This window comes from Molossus molossus, unplaced genomic scaffold (genome assembly GCF_014108415.1).
Source record: "Molossus molossus isolate mMolMol1 unplaced genomic scaffold, mMolMol1.p scaffold_m16_p_6, whole genome shotgun sequence".
In the NCBI taxonomy this organism is placed as follows: Eukaryota; Metazoa; Chordata; class Mammalia; order Chiroptera; family Molossidae; genus Molossus; species Molossus molossus.
The window spans coordinates 112908151-112920401 of NW_023425399.1; the positions used below are offsets into that span (position 1 = coordinate 112908151).

Here is a 12251-nt window from a genome sequence, read left to right on the forward strand (position 1 = left end):
CAAAACCTGCACTGTCTCCAAGGGGTGCTTGGACAGCTTTAATGCCTCTTTGGTCTGTTTTTAAGTCTATCACAGGCTTTATCGCTGTTATTTGTAAAGTATGAAATCCTACAGGATAAGGTTACATGTTTCATCTTGAACGAGTTGACTTTAAGACCATGAATTACTCAGGGATTGCTCCTGGAAAAAAAAAAAAAAAATTAAATCGCAGCAGTTAGCAAAGTCATCATTTAGGTATGTTTATATTTTGGGTTTAATTGTATCACTTATTAAACCTCAGTATTTTAAATTGTCAACTGTAGGGTTTCTTGACTTAGACCTAAACAAATGGAATCATTTTCAAGTAATTTTTCCCCCTAATCAAATTCTGTTAATTTTATATTTATTTAAAGTAATTATTTTAATGCTTTTATTAAACTCTAATTAATACTTTGTTTTTATAACCATGTGAAAAATCAATATGTCAGAAGTGTATATTGAATTATTAAATGATACAATAATTGACCGATATATTATTGAAATGCTACAGGATTTCACACTTAATAAATGTTGACAATGATTTTTATGTCAAATTGACCAGTTTTAAACTAATAACATCTTTATTTCAAAACATTAAAAAAATCATTTTAAAAGTTGTCCTCATCTATGAAAACAGTTTCCTTCTGGATGACAAATCTATATAGTACTGAGATTGAAAAGTAAGGCTAAGAGATTGAAATATATTAGATCTTGACCTCAGTTGTTATGATTCAAAATGTTTTTTAAACTATACATTGAATTGAAGAGAAACAGTTCCAAAGATATACAGAGTCCTTAGAGAACCTTCTGGTGTGATTTTAAAACATTTTATAACCCAGTATGACACTTGAACTTCCTACCCGCAACCAGTGAGAAGTAGAATTTTGATCCCCTCACTGGTGCTTTGCTCTCTCGGCATCTCGTTGATGTCCTAGGGGACACCGAACGGGAGGGCATCACACTAATGATCACCGACAGAAAGCATCGCACTGTTCTGGAAGCCCGTGTAGCAATGTGTGCTTGAAGAGCTTGTCCGCAGTTCCCACGTGAATTGTACAGAAGAACAAGCACTCTGTTGGAACTGCGTCCTCTGTCAGGTGGCCCAAGGCTCAGAAGTTGGAGAAGCCCTTATGCTGCAGTGTGTTCATGGGCTGCCCCTCAGTTTGTCTCTTGATTTTTGCTACGAGAGGACAAAAAGATGGAACCCACAATATCTGTCCTAATATTTTTATATTTGCAAATAGATTTTTAAAAGGCCCTTGAGCAGAATAAATGTTTACATATTTTTTGTACAACTAGGTATTGCATACAATCCATCTTATATAGCAGCATATCACTGTAGTGCTCACCTGGCATAGATTGCATGAATTCTTAAGCTGCACGAAATCGTCATTGCTTTTAGACTCTACTCAATTTTGGTAAGATCCTGTGTTTATCTAAATTAATAACTCTTGAAAATAGTATCTCCTTTTCCAATATATCTTCAACTTACTATATTAGAATAAAATTTGGCTTAGATGTCACTTAAATCAATTATCAAATCATTTAAAAATTCAAGAGTTTAACTTTATTTGAGAATATGTTTTAATGTACTTTAAATATAATATGTGAATCGTTTTTCCAAGAAAGCATTCTCATCATTCTCCCCAGGGTATTAATCTTCAGATATTAGTGTCTACATTTTTTTCCCTGTAAGAGGAAGTGAGTATTTTCAGATAGAAAGGTAGATGATAGATGATAGATAGTTAGATAGATAGATAGATAGATAGATAGATAGATAGATAGATAGATGTGAATATATATAGCATAGGTATAAATACACATATACATACATATGTATTTGCATATTATATACGTGCACATAAAATCACTCATCTTGCCCATTTTAATTTTGCATGTTAATATGATGAGATAATTACAAGTAGAGAGAAGAACAAATATGAACCAAGGATATGTTAAAATGAACTTTCCAGCAATGTGACAGAACTGTAGCTCCATTGTGACTGAGAATAAAAGGCCTCCTCCAGACGTCTACACAGCAGCCCTGAATAACGGGCTTATTCTTTTATGCGGCTAGAAGTCTAGGTCATTATAGATTTTAGAAGGAAATGTAACAAATAACATCAAGTTCTTAAAAATGTAGAGACATGTTTTCCATGACATGGGTATAATTTTTGGTCATGTATTGACTATTTTAACTCTTTCTATACTGCCCATATTCTAATCAACATTGGAGGTATCATCTTCAATGATAAAGGACCAGAATTTTAAAAATATAAAATGTATCTGTAAATGTTTATTCATTTGGAATACTAGTTAGTGATCGATAGTGGTTCTAGGTTGGCATTGTGAGTTACAAGTGGAATTAAGCCTTTTCTCATCAACAAAATCCTTCATTGGAAGTTAAAGCTTTTTGATAAAGAACAGTGATTAAGCAAGTCAAACGGGTGTCCCTGTAAAAGGCTGCCCACTCTAACTGTGCTCTCCCTTCTAAGGTTGGGGATGACTAAAGAACACTTGTTAAGTTCACAGTCCAGAGGCACAGGCTCACTAAACACAGGCAAAAAAAAACACAATTTGAAGAGACAGAAAAGTCTCAGAACCAGACATGACAGGGATGTTGGAATGATCAGACCAGGAATTTAAAGCAACTATGACTGCTAAGCTATAGGCTCTAACAGAGTAAGTAGGCAGCATATAAGAGCAGATGGGCAATGTAAGAAGAGAGATTAAAATCCTAAGAAAAAATCAAAAATTGTAAAAAAGATTAAAAAAAACAATGTATCAAAAATGAAGAATGTCTTGATGGACTTACAAGTACATTGGACATGGTTGAAGAAATAATCTACGATCTTGAAGATATCTCAATAGAAATCTCCAAAATTGAAGACAAAAAACAACCCAGAATATCCAAGGACTGTGGGACAACTATGAGAGGTATGATACATACACAATGGGAATAACAGAAGGAGAAGAGAAATGTAACAGAAGAAATATTTGAAACAATAGTGACCAGCAGTTTTCCCCAAATTAATGACAGACACAAAACCACAGGTTCAGGAAGCCCAGTGAACACCAAGCAAGATAACCCCCCAAAATAAATAAATAACTACACCTGGGCATATCATTTTCTAACCTTAGGAAATCAAAGATAAAGAAAGAAATCCTGAAAGACGCCAGAGGGGAAAAACACCTTACCTAGAGAAGAACAAAGAGAATTACATCCATTGCTTCCTCAGAAGTCATTGAAGAAAGACAGTTGAGAAAACTATTTAATATGAGAGAAGAAAAACCCTCCAACCTAGAATTCTGTACCCTACAAAATTATCCTTCAACAGTGAAGCAAATTTAAGATTTATCAGACAAATAAAAGTGAAAGAATTTGTTGCCAGTAGACCCGATTTATAAGAACTGTGAAAAGAACTTATTTTTCACGGAAGGAAAATAATGTAGGTTAGGCAGAAAGAGCTATACAAAGAAAGGAAAAGCATCAACAAAGGAGTAAGCATTTTTCTGAGTCACATCCATTGCTTAGATTTAGTGACACCATCATTTAGAGTCATTTTGTCTGTCAATCAACAGGTGTCCGTTGCACTGTGACTATAGCCCTACCAACCACTTGGGTGGGAGAGAGGTGAGATATTAAATCCAATCAATATTTAACAAAAATTGATTGAAAACCTGTGCTCCACAAATGCTGTTTGCAGAAGATTTATTTTTCTCCATCACTATTTATCCCCCCGGACCCTCGTCCACCTACACCCATGCCCTCTCCTCCTGCAATCACCACACTGCAGAAGATAGAATTTTAATGAAAGCACAGAATCCCTGCCTTCACAGAGCTAGTCTTATACATAATTTAAACTATTTCAAAATTCAGCTAACACTGGCCAAAATTGAGGGCAGAATAGACGACATTTTGCTTGGTTCTGTATCATTCTTGGCTGCAGTTCATTAGAAAGGGGAACGGATATCCACTGGAAAGTGCGTTAAGAGAGTAGTAACTGACCGTTTCGTTTGAGCACCTCGGTATGTAGCATATGCTGTACACTAAGTTAAAACATATTTTTCTTTCAAGGTAACTGAACTGCACAACATCAAAAATATAACCAGACTGCCCCGAGAGACCAAGAAGCATGCCGTGGCAATTATCTTTCATGATGAAACATCCAAGACATTTGCCTGCGAGTCAGGTAAGCAATTATAGCCCGTCTACAGCTTAAGGAGACGGAGCTGCTTCTGAAACGGGCCCAGATGGATTGAGAGCCGGCGCTGAATAGGGTGGCGCATTGTGATGAGAACGCACCATAGAAGACTTGATTGTAAAGAAGCTCAACATTGCGATTTTCATAGATGTTTCTGGTGCTTGTTTATTATGTCTGTGTATGGATTTTGCTCCCGGGTGGTCGGAGGACTGTTAAGGTTTCCACTGAAGCTTGGAGAATTAGTAACAGTGCCTGGGAGGTGTCCTCAGGGCAAGGTTAGGGCACATATTCTGATTCTTGCCGGTGCGGCTGGAGGCGTTTGGTAAGGCAGGAATAATGCTGCCTTGCAGGAGTGTAGCGTGGCTCAGCCTGTCTCAGCCTCTTCCAAACACAACTTGGAGCAATTGGTTGCTTTCCTGGATTCTCGTCCTAAAGGAAATACATTTCAGATTGGATTCGAGCATCCCAACTCATAAGTATTGAAGTTTCTTGTCTGAACTTGCAGGTTTTTGTTTTTTTTTTATTTTGCAATTCCTGTGCTATGTAATGTATTACTTGGCTTATAATTTTTTTTCAAGATTTTGCTTAATGAAATGGTGCATTCATTTCATAATGGATGGGAGCAGAAAGCACTAAGCTCGGAAGGTACATTTAAAATAACAGCTAAGTATTTAGGAGAAGCTTTGTTGAGCACTTTAAGAAAAAATAAACCTTCCTGATTTATAGTTAAAGTTTATAGGAATAAATAATACCAGGCTATATTATTCTAAAACCAATCATGTCACTTTGCCTGAATGAAAGTGCTCACACCTCCTCACCTACATTACCGCAGTGCCAGTACACAATTAGAATTGATCAGTGTCCCTCTTTCCACGGGGCCTCATTCCCTTCTCTGCACGTTTCTTTACCTGTCACCTGACTCTATTTCAGCATTTAAAATGGCCTTTTTGGAGTGCACAGAAGTCTGTTAGCTGGTCATATAAATCCTCATTCTGTAACAGTTCCCGTCCCAACCTTGCCAGGATTAGATAGTAGTAGTCACAAGTATGTGTACCTTCTTAGAACTGTCTTCAGACTGTCTATCACCACCTCAGTTTTTTCTGAGCACTGAAATAATGTCCCAGATGAAAACCAATGACAATCAGAAAATTGGTTTTCCGAAAGAGATACGGAATAATTTTCACCGTGGGTGGGGTGCTTCGAGTTCCACCTTCAGCACTGTACCTTTTTGAGGTTGTGCTGAGCCACGTCGGGGACACATGGACAGCACTGGAGTCTGTTATTTCAGACAAGAACGACCTCGAATTATGTTCCGACGGGAGTCAGAAATACAGGCTCAGAGCTGTAACCCGCAAGTCTGACGTGAAAACCTTTTGAACATTTATTTTCATTTTTATTTTTTTTATTTCTGCAGCCGGGGTGGTTTTGTGGCTCATGTGAGATTCTTTGGGGAAATGAAGGGTTCTTTGTGTTAAAAGAAAATGGCCTTAATGTCCAACGTAAGAATTTCTGTAGAGTCAGGCTACAGCTAGATCCAAAAATAAAGACAGAGGGACGCTTGTTTAAATGGGGACCTGCAGGAAAGCATTGTTTGTCTTGTTCAAACCACATTTGATAGGCAGATGCGACAGTGTGCGCGAAACAAGTGAGAGATGATGCTTAAGAAACAATGGCATGATTTTTAACCAGCCTCTTCGTGGCACATGCCGATGGAACAAAAGAAGGGACTTGGAACGCAACCAGGAATTGGGGTATTTTTCTTGCAAATTAAAAGACAAACTATTAAGCAGTCAGGGATTTGAAAATCAAACTAGCAGGAAGATTCAAGCCAAGATTGAGGAGGTCTGACATTTATTTCTAATGCAATCACGGGTCAAAGTGCTCTCTCGAAATGGCTCCCGGGAACGTGAGTTGTTTCAGTTAAGTTTTTCGAGAAAACTGGCCACGAAGTAAATACGCACACCCTTGACTCAGGGAACCTCTTTGGATCATATCCCGTAAGGACACAAGTACCAGCCCGTGAGCACTTAGGTTTAAACACATTGTGTGTAATGACAACTAAATTAGAAACCAGAGAATGCCTCCCAAGGAAATAGTTGAACATATCATGGTATATTCTTATCCTAAAATAATATGCAACCACTAGGGAGAATTCTCATTAAGCAATTAACTCAAAGACATTTCTGTGAAGTTGAGTTCTTCAGGCAATACAACCAGCAAAGTAGATACTGAACAATCACATTTTGTGAAATAAATAATGAGAAAAAGAGTGTGTGTGTGTGTGTGTGTGTGTGTGTGTGTGTGTGTTTGTAGCAGGTGTTACCAGGTGAAGGAGGATGATAATGAGGTGGATGGAAAAGGAAGACTTGGGGGAAAGACGAGCAACATGGGAGAAGTAAGAAAATAACAGGCACAGGGGAAAAGGCCCAGCTTATGAATGACCCCATGTACATGGAACTACGTGCATATGATGTGCACATGAATGTATCCATTTTTTTAAGTGAGTCCTCAGGAAAGTAAGTGCGAATTAAAAGGGGGGGGGCATCTGTAATACTTTCAACAATAAAGATAAAAAATAAAAGTAAATAAAAAATAAAAAGATGCCAAAAATAAAACGACAACAAGAGATCCATACGCACCTAGCAGAAGGGCTGGAATGAAAAATAGTGGCACCACCAAATACTTGGGAGGTTTGGGAGCAGCTGGGTCACTGGTACACTGCAGGTGGGAAAGTAAAATGCTGCAGCCGGTCTGGAACGTGGTTGGCAGCTTCTTAGAAAATGAAACATGCGATTAGCACGGGATCCGACAACTGCATGTAAACACCAGGACTTCGGTCTCCATTGATACGGGTCCAGCACTTTCAGGAGCAGTCTGTTTCCTTGGGAATAACGGGAGACGCTTCTGTTTGCTGATTGTTTGGTACAAAAGACAACTTGAATGAAGTTGGAACAACTTGTGTTTCTAGCTGACTCAGTCACTGTGGGATAGAGCTGCTGGTTTATGACCATCTGGTTCTGAGCTATCCTGCTAAGAGATTTGGAAGAAATCGTTAAAACAGCAACAACAACAACCCAGAGTCTAGAGGCCTTCTGTGATCTGAACTGTTGGGATTTTGAAGCGAGTTCTTTAGAGAGAGTAAAGTGCCGTGTGGCAGGGACAGCATAATGAGACTTTAAATCTTTAATGCCCTTCACACAGTCACATTAAATAAAAATACCAAATCTTCAGGTGCACCCTCTCATGAAAATATTACATGAATTGGGCAAAATTTGGGCACGATTATCAGGTTGGCATGCCAAGGAAATCAAAGACAGAAGGGACTTGAGCACAACTGGGTGAGACCTGATGACCTGGCGTGTTCCGGCAGCCCGGTGTCTCCGAGGTGACGATGGTCCAGGAGATTCACCCCCACTCAGGCACCCTAGTCGTGGCCGAGCTGGCTCCGCTCCGGTTGAATGTGGCTCATGTACCAGCCCCAAAAGAGGCTTCTTTGACTTGGGACATTGGACACAAAGGTTCCAGTTAGTCAGGTTATGTATTTTCACAGCTGAAGGAAAATGTATAACCCGATTAACCGTCAATTTGAGTGTCTACAGTTAAGTGCGACATGTGTAATGTGTCCTGGTTTGACCACTCACAAAAGACTGGTAAACTCTAGAAATGGACGGCTTGAGAACAAAAGCCACCACATGTGCTGGGTCAGCACTCTGCCCTTCACCACTGTCCCCACCAGCTCGCTGCCCCTCCAGCTGGCTGCCTCTGTGCGGCGCTGGGCCCCGCATGTCATACTGTAAAGCATTAGTGACCTCTGTCCCCTTCTTCTGAGCCCACCAAGGAGAGCCCCTCAAACCCATCAAGCCCCAGAAAGCACTTTTAGAACTCACTGCTATATATGCAAGAATTTACAAAGTCGTTTTCAAGTTTTATGAACAATTAACATATATGAGTGTCAGATGGAAAACGGTTTGCTAGGGAGGCATCCTTGTCATTGCTGATTCCTGTATATTAAGAAAATGAACTTTTGCTTTACTTTCAGAATTTACATAAAGAAATTACCTTTGATGTGTCACTCTGAAATTATACCATATGCTATTCTGTTACACAGAACTGTTCTAAGAAATCAAACCATGAATAATTGGGTGCCAGACTTTCTGAAATCTGCGATGCAGAAATAGTGTTTGAATATTTTTAGGGGGGGAAAGACTTTTATTTGAAATGTTAAAGGAGGACTTAAAATTTGAGTATATTTCTTTTTCTTTAAATAATTTTTCTTCATTGATTTTTAGAAGGGAGGGACAGAGAGAAAAACATTGATGAGAGAGAACATCAATTGGCCTCCTCCTGCATGCCCCGCACTGGGGATCGGACCCACAACCCGGGCATGTGCCCTGACTGGGAATCGAACCAGCGACCTCTTGGTGCAGGGGTCGATGCTCAACCACTGAGCCTCACCGATGGGACTGAGTATACTTCTTAAAGTGGCAACGCATCTCAGTAAACTAACAAAAATACGTTTTTTATTTAAACTTTCTAGAAATGTTTTAAACAGTTACTATTCAGTAGTGTGATAGGCCTCAAGGCTGAATTTATTCTCTTGCCAACTTGTGCTCTATGTATCCGTGTATTTGTAAAGGGTTCGCTCTAAACAGAGTAGAAAGAGGTCATAATGCAAAGTCCTCTGATAGCACAAGGTTTTGCAACACAAGGTTTGTAATGGATTGAATCATTGTGCTCTGCCCCCCAAAAGGATTTGAGTCCCAACCCTTGTTATATTATTTGGAAACAGGGTGTTTGGGGACTCGATCGCGTGAAGATGAGGTCGTGGTAATTAGGGTCACCGTGAATTGACTTGTACCTCCGTAAGAGAGAGGAGAGGAGGACCTGGAACAGAGACTGAGGAACCAGCGGGCCGTGTGGAGGCACAGGAACGTCCGGGGCTGCCGCGGGTCACTGAGCTGCGTCCGAGGCCCGGAGAGGGGCCCGGGCAGACCCAGCTCGGAGGCTGGAGAGGAAACCCGGTCCTGCTGCCACCGCGATCTTCGTCCCCAGCCCCCAGAGCTGGAGAGAACGACTGCCTGTTGTTTTAAGCCACCCAGTGCGTGGTCATTTATTGTAGCAGCCTCACTGCTCATACAGAGCTCTTCCCAATCAGGTGCTCAGAAAAGATACCCTCTGTGCACAGGTTTCTGCAGGAAGGCGGAGAGAAGGGATTCCGTGTGCCCGTGCAAAGCAGCCGTGATGAAATTCCTCGGGGCTCAGGGGCTGGCTCCCCACTTTCCAGTGGTGTGTTTGGAAGTGGCTGCCCTTCCACCAGCCTTGTTCTTGACCCCTGTCAACAGGTCACTTGAGAGAGCACTAACATTGTTCAGCACGGATAAAGTGGCCGGAGCTTATTCCTAGCGTGGTGTACACGTTCTCACTCCTAATCTTACGTGTTGGTCTGTCTTCTTTCTCTGTTGAGCTGTTTAGAGTATTTCGGGATGTGTGTATGTTCCGTCTTGTTGTCGGAGGGTGTGGCAAACGATAGTGAGAAGCGAGGGGGAGAGTCGAGGACTGAGGTGGCGAGTTCTGGAAGCGGTGTGAACCGTTGGCCGTGGTTTAAACTGGGCGAGGACGGGAGCAGGGCGTCAAGGGGTGACTGGGTTTGAGTGACTGGAGTCAGTGGTGGATTGCTGGTCTTCCGAGAGCACAGTTTTGGAATTACGCTGCTCAGTGGGGTCAACTGGAAAGACAAGCAATGCCGGACTGAGATTAGAACCTGTGAACACAGTGTTAATGCAACATGTACACTTTGGCTCTTTGGAAATTTTTTTTTTTTTTATGAGCAGTAGTTAAGTCCTCAATCACAAAAGGTTCCTCGTAGATCCTCACAAAAACAGCTGGCACTGATCACGTGCTGAAGACAGGAAATGGCCTTAAAGGACACTTGAGGTAATGTAGCTGAAAGTTCACCCCAATACGCTTCTTGGGCTGGCTTCTAGGGAGAAGGCCCTTTTCACAGAGAAATACAGGGATCTCATTTCACAGCTTGCAAATACTGAAGTACAAGCACAGATTGGACGCTACTGTGCCTGCTGGGGGTCTTAGTTTCAACAGGTTTAGAGCTGGGAACACGCAGCACCCTGTGCGCCCGACGCCGACCTGAGAAGGACCCCGTGGGGAGCCCTTCCCGTCGGCGTTTGGGGCGGGCGCCCTCTTGGCTTCCGGACCCGGTGCCTTGTTTTTACGACCGTCTCCAGCTCCGTCAGGAGAGAAAACAGACCAGAGAGCTGTAGTGAAGTCTTCAGTTTGATGGCCTCTGTCTGCTGGGAATCCGGGCCTCGCATCGCAGAAGCACGGGCCAGTGCCGTCTGCAGGCTCATTTGTTTCGGAAACGGTCACCTCTTCGGCAGAGTGTGTCATAGAGCTGGTCCTGTGTGCAGCCCAGCGCGCTGCCCTGCGGCGTCCCTGGAAACAGTGGGCAGCGGGTCTGGGGTCGGCTCCCCGTGGCATGCGCTCGCGGCGTGTTTCCCGGGCTGCACGTGGACTGCTGCTCCCCACAGAGCCGTGTCGCCAAATCGAACGAAACCCGTTTTCAAATCGGGCGACAGATGTCAGCGTGGCATGCGGGTCGCCCTGGCCGCCCTCCCTAGCACGTGCAGGCCTTGGATGGGAACTGCAGAATGACACAAAGAAAATGGAGATTTAGAGATCTGAGCACCTGGTAGGCAGAAAAGGTTTTATTATGAGTTAAGGGATAGAAATGTAAACTCTGTTTGTTTTTAGGGTTTTTTTTCTGTATTGATTTTAGAGAGGAAGGGAGAGGGAGAGAGAGAGAAACATCGATGAGAGAGAACATTGATCGGCTGCCTCCGGCACGCTCCCCACTGGGCATCAGGCCCACAGCCTGGCCATGTGCCCTGACCAGGAGTCGAACCGGCGACCTCTTGGTGCAGGGGTCGCTGCTCCACCACTGAGCCACACCAGCAGAACGAAATGTAAAATCTTAAAAAAAATATGTCAGCCTTGAGATTGGTTCCACTTGGGAATGTGAGGAGTAAAGGAATTTGGGGGCAGCCCTGACCGGGAGGAGAAAGGTCACTGCCCCTGCCCCCTGCCCCCTAAACTGCACGGGAGCCTAGGAAACACATCCGAGTCAGAGTCGCTGTTGCCCTGTCCCCACAACACTTAGCTTAAGCACTGTAATAATCATTGCGGACACTCGTGTGTTATAGCCTCAGGGAGGCTTTCTAGCACATGGAAAGGGTGATCCCATCTACCTAACACCTATCGGAGAGGAAAACGCAACTGAGGTCTACAGACCAGACTGAACCTCTGGGTGCACATAGTCACCTTCACAGGGACAGCTGCGCCCTCGAAGCGAGCGTGGCTGCGTAGGGCAGTGGGGACAGAGGTGTCCAGTTCAGCCCCTGGTCAGCTCTGGGACCCAGGACAGAATACAGAAGCCCTGCGCGAGGGCCGCCACCATTTATCAAACACCGTTGTGTGTCCTGCACGGTGCGCTGTACCATGAACTCGGTCAAATCTCTTCATTATCACAGCTCTGGCCAGTGTGGCTCACTGGTTAGAGCGTCGGCCCTCGGACCAAAGGGTCTCAGGTTCAATTTCTGGTTAAGGGCACGGACCTGGGTGGCAGGTTTGATCCTCAGCCCTGGTCAGGGCACTGCGAGAGGCAACCAATCAATGTGTCTCTCTCACATGGACGTTTCTCTCTCTCTCTTTCTCTTCCCCTCCCTCCCTCCCTATCACTGTCTTTAAAAATCAATGGAAAAAATACCCCCGGGTGAGGATTGAAATAATAATAATGACAATGATAATAATAATACGAATCACAAAGCTTAGCGAAGGTTATTATTCCCATTTTAGAGGCGATGAAATAAAGATAAAGACACAGAGAGGTTGTGAATACTAAGTACGGGAGCCAGGATGTGAATGCAGAACCTCCGCTCTGGCTGATGTGTATCATGATATTGATACATGCGGCCTCATGTTTTCCTCTGCACAAGGGAATAATTTGTAGCGCTG

General features: G+C 42.9%; 1 protein-coding gene across 1 annotated transcript in view; it reads left to right on the forward strand.

Moving 5' to 3' along the window:
* The window catches only part of DOK6 (docking protein 6), a 229921-nt gene that overhangs the window by 83973 nt on the left and 133697 nt on the right, over window positions 1-12251 (forward strand). Inside the window, exon 3 of the mRNA XM_036245439.1 lies at window positions 4097-4211. Within this exon, the coding sequence (XP_036101332.1) occupies window positions 4097-4211 (115 nt within the window). The remainder of the gene's footprint in view (window positions 1-4096; window positions 4212-12251) is intronic.